This window comes from Onychostoma macrolepis, chromosome 20 (assembly GCF_012432095.1).
Source record: "Onychostoma macrolepis isolate SWU-2019 chromosome 20, ASM1243209v1, whole genome shotgun sequence".
Taxonomy (NCBI): Eukaryota; Metazoa; Chordata; class Actinopteri; order Cypriniformes; family Cyprinidae; genus Onychostoma; species Onychostoma macrolepis.
Window position 1 is genome coordinate 22,596,748 of NC_081174.1, and position 14,284 is coordinate 22,611,031.

At 35.4% G+C, this 14,284-nt stretch overlaps 1 protein-coding gene across 4 annotated transcripts in view; it reads left to right on the plus strand.

The window, feature by feature from the left end:
* The first annotated feature begins 6,176 nt into the window (after nt 1–6,176).
* Nucleotides 6,177–14,284, plus strand: part of cd2ap (CD2-associated protein) — a 50,682-nt gene continuing 42,574 nt past the window's right edge. For 2 of the 4 annotated variants that reach the window (XM_058755477.1, XM_058755479.1), the window contains exon 1: nt 6,177–6,461. In XM_058755477.1, the coding sequence (XP_058611460.1) occupies nt 6,458–6,461 (4 nt within the window). In that variant the 5' untranslated portion in view covers nt 6,177–6,457. The remainder of the gene's footprint in view (nt 6,462–14,284) is intronic. The other 2 variants (XM_058755476.1, XM_058755478.1) reach the window with 1 other exon arrangement.

Genomic DNA, 14,284 nt, shown 5'->3' on the forward strand with positions numbered 1-14,284 from the left:
TTTGAAAAATTATATTTTATTCATGTTTTATTCTATGCCCTCTGTAGAGGACACTAGGACTACGTTTTTTTTCAAAAAAAAAAAAATAAAATGGCATGAATAGACATCAAAAAGGCAAAAACAATGTTTTTTTTGTTGTTGTTTTTTTTTTAAATCACCAATCAATTTTTAGGTTTCAGGATTTTTTTTATACTAAACTTTGTTTAAGGATGATTCTCAACTATGTTATAAAATATATAACAAAAATGATCTGATATACCATTTTGTTTTAAGCAATATGTGTGTAAAAATTACCATAATCTGGTTTTCCCATTAAACACAGTGTATCTATACACTGTATCTAATTTGCATATTAATGTGTTGCTGTTGGGACAGCATGTTGAAAAAAGAATTGTCATAATGAGAGTAATAATTGGCCAGATTTTCATAATAATATCTAATATTTCATAACAAAATTTACATATAATTTATTGTCCTATTCAATTGTTATGTCTCCTAAAATGCATAATAAACATGCTTTTAGTCCTGGTGTCCTCTACAGTGGACATGTATGAAATGATGTCCTGGTTCATAACAGGAAGTCATATTTGAATTTGAAAATGTTGCTTTATGACAAACAATTAGAAAATTATTCAAATTTAAATGAAAATTACAAAATATAATCATATTTCCATAAGGATGTTACATTTTTCACTAAATTAAATTTAGCCATCTTTAAAGACCTAGGAGAGGGTGTGGTCATGGTGAAACTTCCAAACATTTGGTATCTCTAAAAAGCCCTGAATGTGCTCTGTACAGGACATCCAGGCTTAAAACTGTGACATGTGAGGTCTCAGAGAAATTTACTAAAATAGAATGTCCAGAGGCAACAGAGGCAAAAACTACATAGCTGGGTATAAAGGATATAAAGCCCTATATAAAATGTATAAAAACATATATACCATACTGAATAATTTACATATTAAAATTATATGTTAATATGAACATATGAACAAATAGTATACACTGAACATTGATTATAAATCAGCATATTAGAATAATTTCTGAAGGATCATGTGACACTGAATACTGTAATGATGCTGAAAATTCTGCTGTGCTTCTCAGTATATTAAAAGTATATTAAAATAGAAACTGTTATTTTAAATTGCAATAATATTTAAAAAACATATTCTTTATTATTATTCTTTCTTTATTTTTGATCAAATAGATACAGCCTTGATGAGCATAAGTTAAAAAAAAACATTAAAAATCTTACTGATCCCAAACTTTTGAACAGCAGTGTGTGTGTGTGTGTGTGTGTGTGTGTGTATACTCACACAAAATGTAATAAAGTATCAAATGTATTTATTAACACAAAACATACATAAGACATAAAATATATAAGATATAAAAATATATGTAAATAAGAACTATATAAATATATAAGGTTTTTCTATAAAAAATATTACATACAGTGGGTACGGAAAGTATTCAGACCCCCTTAAATTTTTCACTCTTTGTTATATTGCAGCCATTTGCTAAAATCATTTAAGTTCATTTTTTTCCTCATTAATGTACACACAGCACCCCATATTGACAGAAAAACACAGAATTGTTGACATTTTTGCAGATTTATTAAAAAAGAAAAACTGAAATATCACATGGTCCTAAGTATTCAGACCCTTTGCTCAGTATTTAGTAGAAGCACTCTTTTGATCTAATACAGCCATGAGTCTTTTTGGGAAAGATGCAACAAGTTTTTCACACCTGGATTTGGGGATCCTCTGCCATTCCTCCTTGCAGATCCTCTCCAGTTCTGTCAGGTTGGATGGTAAACGTTGGTGGACAGGCATTTTTAGGTCTCTCCAGAGATGCTCAATTGGGTTTAAGTCAGGGCTCTGGCTGGGCCATTCAAGAACAGTCACGGAGTTGTTGTGAAGCCACTCCTTCGTTATTTTAGGTGTGTGCTTAGGGTCATTGTCTTGTTGGAAGGTAAACCTTCGGCCCAGTCTGAGGTCCTGAGCACTCTGGAGAAGGTTTTCGTCCAGGATATCCCTGTACTTGGCCGCATTCATCTTTCCCTCGATTGCAACCAGTCGTCCTGTCCCTGCAGCTGAAAAACACCCCCACAGCATGATGCTGCCACCACCATGCTTCACTGTTGGGACTGTATTGGACAGGTGATGAGCAGTGCCTGGTTTTCTCCACACATACCGCTTAGAATTAAGGCCAAAAAAGTTCTATCTTGGTCTCATCAGACCAGAGAATCTTATTCAGGTGTTTTTTAGCAAACTCCATGCGGGCTTTCATGTGTCTTGCACTGAGGAGAGGCTTCCGTCTGGCCACTCTGCCATAAAACCCCGACTGGTGGAGGGCTACGGTGATGGTTGACTTTCTACAGCTTTCTCCCATCTCCCGACTGCATCTCTGGAGCTCAGCCACAGTGATCTTTGGGTTCTTCTTTACCTCTCTCACCAAGGCTCTTCTCCCCCGATAGCTCAGTTTGGCCGGACGGCCAGCTCTAGGAAGGGTTCCATTTAAGGATTATGGAGGCCATTGTGCTCTTAGGAACCTTAAGTGCAGCAGAATTTTTTTTGTAACCTTGGCCAGACCTGTGCCTTGCCATGTGATATTTCAGTTTTTCTTTTTTAATAAATCTGCAAAAATGTCAACAATTCTGTGTTTTTCTGTCAATATGGGGTGCTGTGTGTATATTAATGAGGAAAAAAATGAACTTAAATGATTTTAGCAAATGGCTGCAATATAACAAAGAGTGAAAAATTTAAGGGGGTCTGAATACTTTCCGTACCCACTGTATGTTGAATAAATAATACATTTGCAAACATTTATATTAAATCGTATAATTTATGCTATGAAATGATTACATGTTACAGGGCTATCAATCTAAAAAATTTGAATTCAATATTTTTACATATGACTTTTATTGTCACCTCAGGGTGGTGGTCATATGAGTGATGTCCCCCTTGTTGCTAACTTCTGATTGGTTAAACTGATGGTGTTGCAATTCACTATTATAGTTATGCACACAATTACACACCTACACACAATTTAAAAACATATTTAGAATTATTACTATTACTACTACTACTACTAATAATAATAATAAAAATAATAAATAAATACATACATACAAAACAAATCATAATAAAATACCTAAACTAAATTGGAAATAAATCATGTATGTACACACATGAATGTATATAGTCCTATGCCTACACTGTCCAGTCTCATTCACATTAATGTTTGAAAGAATGTACCTCATCCAAACAGTCATTCTCAGGCCTCAGACATATGCAAACAGCATACGGCTCTTTTGTGTCACTGGCACAAGGACAGGAGATCATTTCCAGTGTGTCTCAGACAGGCAGAGCTCAGAGCTCACTGGCAGATGAAGAGCACGCCATCTGGCACAGGCCTACACGTGCATCTGAGAACTAAAAGGATGAAACGGGGAAATGCTCTCACGTGCCACACTGTTTCTGCCCCGGGAACTCACTCTAAGTGGGTTAGTGAGTTAGAGGATAGGGTAACAGAAAATGCCTTGCTCTGACTAACATTAGTGCATCCATGTTGAAATGTACAACAATATGCTTATTTGTGCTGCTGTGCAATCACACACTACCTAGTGCTTTAAACAAACAACATTCCACCAGCATTGTGGACTGAAAGCTTTAATATTTTACTCAATTTTTATTATGTGTACTGACACCAGATTTTTGTTAGCATCTGCTACAGGATATAAAGTGATGTGTCTGTAGTTCTAGAGTTCAGATAATGAATATGTCTGAAGCTACACAACCAAATTATATTTTATAATTATATGTCAATCATTAATAATTAGAACAGCAATACTCAAAATGCCTTAAAATTGTGTAAATCATTATTATAATATATATATATTTATTTATTTCATGTGCCATTTAAAGTCATATGGAGAACAGAAAGTTAAAGAAAACATTATTAATATAAAAGAAAATACAGTGTAAGTTCACCCTGTTTTAGTTTTGTAAATTGTTCATATTCTGCCCTCTGCTGGCTGAAAAAGCTATTTTAAAGACAAATGATGAGAATTTTACAATAGTTTTCAACCTTATTTAATGATTTGATTTTGAAAAGCATTTATACAACAAATAATGGCATTTAATTGAGGGAAGCAAAATATTAGGACTAGATAAGTTTCCTCAATTGGTACTAAGGCAATTTAAAGTGAAGGTTTCAATTGTTTAAAAGAAAGCATGCAGCTTCTGCGGTGGTCTAAGCAATTGTTTGGAGTGCCCAGCAGAGAGAGACAAAAACCACAAGAATATATTGAAAGAAATGCCACTCACGTCACAATTCTGTATAAAGAGGGTAAACATAACAAAATAACTGAAACATCAAGCATCATATTAAGGACCTATTAAGGAGTACGGCCACCTTTTGCCCTTCAACAGTCTTGGAATGCTGTTACTAGTTCTAAACTATGTTTATGAGGGGATAAATTAAGCACACATAAATCTACTAATATCTGTGCTTCAGAAGTACTCATAAAGTTTCAATGTTGTTTGTGTCTATAAGGATTAGGGAGGACATGGAAAGCGTGACTTCACTCTGGATCTCCATTCCTAGGAAACCATTGGACCTTACGACCCCACAAGATGGATATCTAGATAGACGTAAATTGTGGGTTGATATGTGTGTGTGTGTGTGTGTGTGTGTGTCTCAATATTTGGTACAGTTCACAGCAAAATGTATGTTTTCTGAATTGTCATGTAATATAATATTTTACGTTTTAATCAGGTTGTAAATGATAGATTGTCAAAATAGTGTCTAAAAGTCCAGCACAGAATGATACAGAGCTTTCCTCTTAACAGTAACACTTTACAATAAGGTTCATTAGTTAACTACATTAGTTAACATAAACTAATAATGAACTGCACTTATACAGCGTTTATTAATCTTTGTTAATGTTAATTTCAACATTTACTAATACATTATTAAAATCTTGTTAACATTAGGTAATGCACTGTGAACTAACATGAACTAACAATGAACATCTGTATTTTTATTAACTAACGTTAGCGAAGATTAGTAAATCCAGTAACAAATGTATTGCTCATGGTTAGTTCATGTTAGTTAATACATTAACTAATGTTTAACTAATGAACCTTATTGTAAAGTGTTACCCTCTTAACTTTTTTGGTACTTGCTTTCTCATAAATATAACATAATCTGACCATTTTGCATATTATTTTCCATGATTTTCCTTTATTAATGCATAGGTTTTCACTCTAACAATAATAAATTTAGTGCTAAAAGTGCCAGCACCATGTGATTTATAGCACCATGGTTCCTTCCTTATATTATATTATATTATATTATATATAGCCTACATTTCAAACACACATCAGTTTATATCATAAACAGAATACAAAATGTATTAAAATTAGTTTGCATATTATTCCACTATGTGAAAGGGTCTCATGCTACCTTGAGATGATGCTAAACCCTCTTCCAGCTTAAGCCGTAGTGTAATGCAACTATTTATTTCTCAGTAAATTGAATTCGTTGTGGTTGTTTTGTAATCGTGAACACACGCTGAGAAGATATCATTTCAAACCTGCCATAAAACTTAGGGAAGTACATGGTTATGGAAATTGGCTTTGATTGAGGCAATTTCAGTTTACCGTTAGCAGCTTAATAGCCAAATTTAATGCAAATAATTCAGCCACAGAGAGACATTCAGCTGAGAGAAGACGAGATTTCACAGCTACTTCACCGCCTACATACTCTGTTGACAAAAATATCATGAGAAAGTGACTGCAGAATGACTGGTATTCCCCACCCCCAATGTAAATGCAACATAATCCTTTTTTTGTATTAAAATATTTAAGATATGATAAACAAAAATTCGCCTTTTTCATTACTAAGTAAAATTCTTTCTTATATACAATATAAAAAAAAAATACGAGTATATTTCCAGTTAATTGTTTGCTGTACAAATTAGCAAAGTATAACTATGTATATGTATAATTTAACATTATATTATAAATATATATTACTTATATTTTCATATTGGTAAATCACTGCAATATTTGCGTGGATATGGCCATTTGTGCATTTAATAACACTAAAATGTCACACCTCAGCCTTTTGTATTCCAGCGAGGAAACCTGACTTCTCGCGGGATCCTCCCGATGAAATATCGCGGAGTCAAATCTAAGAAAGGTGGAGACTTCGGGATAACTTCCTGCACAGTACTCTCAAGAATCATACCTGATACTTAAACAACAGGCCGACGTCAAAACCAAGTCGAATGGATTAGTAGCGCAAATAAACACGCTAACAAGCACTTCATCAACACGATTCCACGCACAAGTAGGATTTACCGCTAGCATCCAGCCTGCTAGCTAACATCAGCTACCAGGACGGCAGATTGTACACATCAGATCAAGACGGTCTCGTATCGAAGGACAGTATGGGTGAGTTCAACTCGCTTCTTATGGATGAGTTACAGTGTCATTTCGCGTTTCCGTTTCCAATGAAACGGCACAAGCGAGTCACTTTAGCTTTTTAAAAGAAGAAACTCTATCCAAGTGGAAAAAAGAAAAAAAAACGAAAAAAAAACTTGCGATCAGATGAATATTTGACTAGGCGCCAAATTGTAGCAAACTGGCTCAGCTTGTCCAAACCAGTAAATTCCAGGCGTTTACGTCAAGATTAATGACTCCCTGTTTTGCCACTACAGTATTATTGTTTACTTTTCGGATGTAAGTGGCTTTGACGTTGTTTGATTGTTTTTAAAACAGTTTGTACTAGTTGCTGTGGCTCAGTTCCAAGGAAGCCCCCTTAAAGGTGTACTCAGTTATTTTTGATGATGAATAAAAATGTATATTTAAAGAAGTAAACTGCACTTTTGACAAGTCATATTACAATGATATGCACTCAAATAAGATGGACAGTCCAAACCATGTCAGTTTACTAGAAAAGCAGTTTTATTTAACACGAAGCGGGTCGCCCCCCCTATGGGTGCCGTCATGTTTACATCACATGACACCCTGTGCGATTTACGGTGCTACCATTATTAATAACAACAATAACAGTGTCAGTGTCAATTCCAAAACTATTAATAAGACAAATAAGAGCCAGCTAAAGGCTAACAACAACTTACTGAGTACACCTTTTATTGATTTTACCGCAGCTTTAATAAGACGCACCTCCCTTGCAAGAAGAAAGGCAGGTAAGTTATTAGGTAAACAAATATTTAAGTGGAAAACGTTAGGTTAGTACCTGTTTTGCACTGTCATGCTCTACTGCACGACACTACTGGTTTGAATAAAGTGCAAATGTTAGAAGTAGTCTACAAATCCTCTTTTGGGTTAGCTTCATTTCCATATTTACTGCTCTCGATTTCAGGTTGTTGACACTTATTGGACTTACTGTATTTTTATTAGCAGTTATTTTTATTGTACTACTGGAATTAGTAAGAGAGTCAAAGTTGTGTTTGTTTTATTGGCTACGTCCTATGTCAGGTGGACAAGCCATTAGCTCATGCTTGTATTTTCAGTAGCCAGAAGCAAATTGCACATTCAGAAGTGGGCTAAATTTTTTTTATGACTGGTTAATATGGCTTTTAGCGAAACTCTTTTAGATCTTTTCTCTTAAGATCTTTTTTGTCATCCATGTGATTACCCGAATGATGGGTCTTGATTGTATAACACCGTAGGGCAGAGTTTTTAAACTGAAACACAACGTCCTTAAGATACATACTAGAGTGGAAGATTTGTTAGAACATGTCCCTTTTACTTTTACTTTTGGTCGAGAACCTAAGCACTGAGGCTCATAGGAAAAAGTTCTGAGGACATGTTTGGGTTTTTTTGATATATGTTACATGGGGCATAATGGTCATTTGTTTTCCCAGCTGTAGGTTAGAGTAAATGTGTGGCGTGGGCTGCCGGCCGGCTGGCAGACAGGTTGCTTTCGTGGCCTTGAGTGCCTCCCTCCTCTCGCCAGTAATTCATCATATTGTCGCAGAGTTATGTAAGCGCTGGATTGGAAATTGAACCAAATCAGGAAGTATGGAAGTGTGTTTTTAGAGTAATAAGTGTACTCTGCACAGGTGTGAGTGGACATTGCTTGGTCATGTCGGGTCTTGACTGCAAACAAAATCAGTACAGGCAAAGTGACAATAGGTCAACTTTTCTCACTGATCTCAGGTTTCAATGGGAACATTAACTCTGATCTGTTTTCCTCTCATCTGGGAATCTGCTCTACAGATGGCCTTGTCATGTTGTTTAACAATTAAAGGGTGGCCTAATAACTTTCAGTTGATTAGTAGTGCACTTAGTCTGCGTAGGTTACATGTTTCTTAATGCAATGGATTTTAATAGACATCAACTACATTATTTTTGCCAGCCAGAGCCTCACTCTTACAGACCCCAAACTTTTAAATGGCATTGTACATAATTAAGAACATTTCTAAATCAAAATCTTTTCATTTTGAGTTAAATTAAGTTCATTAGTATCGATTAAGTGAATGATTGAGTCTATTTTGAACTGATAAGACCACATTTGGTTCAAGCACTCATGTGGCGAAGGAAATATTATTACAGTGCTTCGTTATGATATTCCTTCCACATCAGTGAAAGAATGCAGACGGTGAAGACCTATTAATAATAATAACCGATGCATGAAAATAATTTTGTTTCGGTATTTTTATAGAAAACAAAAATAGAACCAGTACTGAATAAACCTTCTCCTTACAATGTCTCTTGACATCATGCAAAGGGCTGAAAATATGTGAGGAATCTCAGCAGCCTCTCCCAACATGCTACTGCACTAATAGTTATTTTGCCAAGTGATTTTGAAGAAAGGACTCTTGACCTCTGAAGTATGTGTAATAATCTTTTGTTTGATTGTGTTTGACTGACGTGCTTAAGAATCCCAGATTTTTTCTGTGGTCTCAAACTTTTGTCCTCAGTATTTCTTTTTTTTTTTTTTAACTGAAAAAAAAATGCTTTGCTTGGAGAAACCAAAACAATGCAGCTTCATGTATGACTTTAAGGAGGAGCAGGCTAGCTGACAATCTTGAAAGCTGTGGCTATTTTTCACACTGGTCAAAAGGTCTTCAAATTTGTTTATTTCATATTTGTATGTTGGAAAAACCTTTCTTGAAGTGCTGCAGGAACTTCCATTCTGTTTGGTCCAAGTTCTTCTTTCTGTGTAAATTCCAAGTCTTTAAAGGTGCCATAGGTGATTGCCTTCAGAAACATTTTTTGTTATTCTGGTTGAAAGTCTCCTCGCATCCCGATAGCAATCATTAATTTAAGTGGTCTAAATGTATTTATCTGTATTTATATATTCTGTGGAAGGCGTAGGACCAAGAAATGTTCGTCCAATCAAAACGCTCGGTCCGAGCGTTTTAATTGGATTTCCTACCTGCATGTCAACGTATGTATTTGCATACCTCTGCGCACCCGGTTCACACAGACAGGATACGTCATCAACGCGTTCACGCACGCTGTACAGACAGAGCCAGAATGGCAGGCAAACATCAACAACCCGATCTTCCTTCCTGGTATTGTAGTACTTTTACTAACTGTTCTATAAAGCTTTTTCACCGGTGAATGACACATGATGTAGCCCAACAGTTCCCAGTCCTCGCGCCCCCCGTTCTGCATAGTTTGCATGTCTCACTTAGTTGCACTCGGTTCAGATAACCAGCTCGTTAGAAGTGAGCTCCGTGCATGAACTGTGTTCCGATTGACATGCTCTCTACTCCCTGAGCAGGGAAAATCCGACTAACACTATATAGATTGATTCCCATATTTGTTTCTGTCAAGAGTAGTGAGTTTTTTTTTTTTCTCTTTGCGTATTTTTGTTTTAACATTTAAAGAATAAAAATTCTGTCATCTTTCTGTCGATTCTGTCATAGAGTTTTATATTTATACCACAATTTTACTCACTCAAAATTAGTTTTAAACCTGAATGAGTTTCGTTCTTCTACTGAACATAAATGCTATTTTGAAGAACATGGTAAACCAAACAGTTGCTGGTCCACAGTGATTTCCATAGTATTTTTTTCCTAAATTCAATGTGGACCAGCAACTGTTTGGTTACCCACAGTCTTCAAAATATATTCTTTTGTGTTCAGCACAAGAAAGAAATTAATACAGGTTTGGGACAACATGTGAGTGAGTAAATAATGACAGCAATTACATTTTAGGGTGAACTATCCCTTTAATGACAGTCGGCAGCATGTTTAGTTCTGTCCCTTTAAGACCTGCACGCATCTAATATACAGGCACGCATCCATTTGTCTGAACTGTTTACCTTCATTTTAGACATAACCAACTAAGTCTATACATAAACCTTGTGTGTCTTGATGGTATTAGCGCAAAAGATAACTTAGTTCAGTAATCAGGCGCTGTTAGACAGGCTTTTTAGTGCGCGCGCTTCAGGTGTATGGACTCAGAAAAAGAGCACGTCAGACCAGCACGTGAAAGAAACGTTTAACTGGCAAGGCTTTAAAACACACGCAAATAATGTACTTTTGTGATTGCGAATAAGTGCAGTGTCCCGTGAGAGTAACTCTTCAGCTGAGTTAACACTGATGTGAATGTATGTGGCGTTGTACAGTATATTGAGACTGAGGTCTTTCAGAACTGCAACTGAAAGAATGTGCGCTGTAGCAACATACTACGATATTTCTCCAAAAGCAGATCGTGGAGACATTTTTATTGTCCACGATCAAAAATCGTCATATCGCACACCCATAAGTATAAGAGATTTATTCATCAAACAGTGTAGATCCACTGATAATAACGGGAGTGTTTTTAAAGTGCATAAACTCACGCTAGGCCCAGCTTGTGATGATGATCTTTGGTAATGTAATGTTCTTTGCTTGTTTTCTGTAGCTGCTTTTTGAATAACTGAGGAAATGTAAGCATTATAATTGGTAGCTTACGATGTTTCTACTAATTTGTTATCATGTTAAATACAAATTCAGTCATATTAGAAACATTAGGCTGCTTTTAGCCTTATGCTGGAGTTGGTTCACTTTCCGGCAATGAAACTAAGTAAATAAATAATTAAATAAATTAGCACGATAATATCGTGTATCGCGATCTCACAGGCTGACAATAGGATGAAATGAAAATTGAGCATATCGCCCAACACTAGTGTGTGTGTGGGTTGGTATTTGTGGTTTACGGGGACACAAATTTGTTTAATGACATGGGTATGACAGAGGTATTACAATTTGAAGGTGGTTCATGAGGACACTTCCTGTGTCCCCTTAATTCAAAAGGCTTAAAAAAAATATACTAAATGAAAGATTTGAAAGTGAAAGTAAAATGTGCACGGAGCTTTTACAAGCTATTTGAAACTGAAGGAAAGCTAGGAAAAGAGGGAAAATTCAAATGACCCCCCACCACGGTGATACTGGTTGTCACACGTTGATTAACCTGTAGGAACATTTCCTCACCATCACAACCCTAGTGTGCGTGTGTGTGTACGTTTTTGTGACACATGAAGACATACATTTGTATAATGACAAGGGTATGGCATGGGTATTACGAGGAGAATGTGACTTTTCAGGACATTACCCCATGTCCCCACTTTTCAAAACGCTTATAAATCACACAGAATGGAGTTTATTGAAAATCTGAAATGGCACAAAGTTCCCTGTAAGGGGTAGGGTTGGTGTAGGGCAATAGCACATACAGTTTGTACAGTATAAAAACCATTACGCCTATGGGATGTCTCCACTTTTCACAAAAACAAAAAAGTGTGTGTGTGTGTCAACCAGGGTCTTGATTAGCTCAGTCCAAACTGCTTGAGGGCATTGTGAGGTTAAATTGAAATGAAGTTTCCCATATTAGTTGCTCTATTTCCTCCAAGCTCCAGTCGCATATTGATTGTATGTGTGTTTTTTTGTTTAGTGTAGTAATTTTATTTTATTAAACCATTGACCCATTTAACGTCTGACCTCTCATGGCACACAACTCGCCTGGATTGCACTTCTACAGTGAACATATGCTCTGAATAAATTTGTCTGTGGAATTTTGAGGTTGTCAGCACATGGTTTTAAAAAATAGAACCACTTTATGCAAGTTTCATTTATGTTCAGTTCAGAATCAAGGACGTTTTCAGCTAGAATTTACTCTGGAGTCATTATTCTGTCACTAATTAGTCTTGCATAATCAGACTTTTGACTATAGGCAGAAAATCTGGGCCAAGCACCACCCAATTGTTCTGACATGAATGTTAAGTAATCAGCCCTTGTTTTATTTTTTTTATTTTTTATTTTTTATTTTTTTTTTTTATATTACTGTTTTTTTATACATAGGTCAGGTACAAAAAGGTTGTATGGAAAACATTTTTTGAAAATCTTGCAAATGTCAAACTCAGAAACACATGCACATACATGCCAGCCTAAGGCAGGGACTGACTTTTTAGCATTGTAGACAACATTTTTTTCTGTAGTAAGGTACAGATAAATATAGTTGTATTGTTTTTCTGTAAACATTTTGTTTCACAGTTTTTATGTAAAATAAATCAATAAAACTGCAGTAAGGTAGCAATCTTCAGCTAATCTTCAGAGGTTGTACAGACAACACAGAATAAATTAATATTAGATTGCAAACTTCTGCCAACGCTTGCCATTTCTGTGTGCAATATGTATCAGATGGTTTGTGGGCATGCCATCTGAAGTTTTGACAAAGCTCTAACCTACGCTGGCAGTCAAATGTTTCAGATTGGTATGATTTCAACATTTTTAAAATAAGTCTCTGATGCTCACCAAGACTGCTTGTAATTTAATAAAGATACAGTACAAACAATGATATTATGAAACATTATTACAGTTTGAAATAAATGGTTTCTGTTTTAATATATTTTAAAATGTAATCTTTCCCTGTGATAGCAAGCTGAATTTTCAGTTTTAAATATGCATCTAATATGCTGATTTGGTGCTTAAGAAACATTTCTTATTATCAATGTTGAATACAGTTCTGCTGCTGAATATTCTTTTTTTTAATTCAGGATTCTTTGATAAATAAAATGAATAAAAGAATAGCATTTATTTAAAATCTTTACTGTCACTTAATCAATTTAATGCATCCTTTGTTAAATAAAAGTTTTAATTTCTTTAAAAAAATAAAAAAAAAACTTTTAGACATCATATCATCCCTAGCACTAGTTGCTATATAGACGTGTTAAGTGACCTAAAAATTTAATGATCAAAGTCATCATAATATGCATTGTCTGACTGTAGTTTGAAGGAATAGTTCACTCAAAAATGAAATATTTTTTGAAATAATAATGAAAGAATATTATTTGTTCATCTTGTTCCAACCCCATATGCATCTATTTTTTTTATTTTCATGGAACACAAAACAAATTTAGGAAAACTCGATGTGAAGATTCTTGGAAAATAACAAATATTAATAAATAATTTCCATTAATGGGTGTTTGAGTAACAGAACTGTACAGTGAAAGCATTCTAGCGCTTGCGTTTCTCAGTTCCTCGATCCATCTATGAGCAGTTTAGAATAAACAAGGGGCCGTTTACTTCAGCTCCACCTGTGGCAATTAGGTTTAAGAGGTAATTTCAAAGATTGTATTGCTTGCTTGTTGGATAAAACTTAAGCAGTCCTTATTAAAGCCTTGTTTCTTGGACTCAAGGCTGAAATTATTTCCTACTCCGTTCAGTCTTTTGTGTTATTCCACTGACCCGGTATATTCCTGTAGTTATTCACAAGCTGGCAACTTTGAATAGCGTTTTAAGTAAAGCTTTAAGAGATTTTGGCAATCAGAATGCAGAGAAGTAAATGACCTAATCTGTTTTCCTTTCTAAATGGCTGCAGAGGGAATAAGAGCAGAGTCAAAAAGCAGTCGCAGGCTCTGGATCTGCTCCTGACACTCATGCCAAGTCGGCCAACTATGTCATTATGACAATTTCTGCAAAGCTCTGCTCTAGCAGGATGCTTCGGCAGGCGAAAACAGAGAGGCTAAGTCAGCATGAAACATGGGAGACATGAGCTACACGAAGAAGCCATATTGTTGTTTTACTAGACACTTTCAGTTTCCAAAAATCCTGATCTCACTTAGTTTCTGCATTTCTGTCATATTGGTACTGACCGGTGTTTTCTATGCAATAAGAGTACAGCATACAAAATAAAAAATATACTTTCTATGTACTCAATGACATGATAAAGCCTTTTGAGTGAGTTAATTTGGAAGTTCATCAATTTGGAAGTTCTTCTTCCCCCCCACCCCCCCTCCTTTTATGGTTGGAAACATG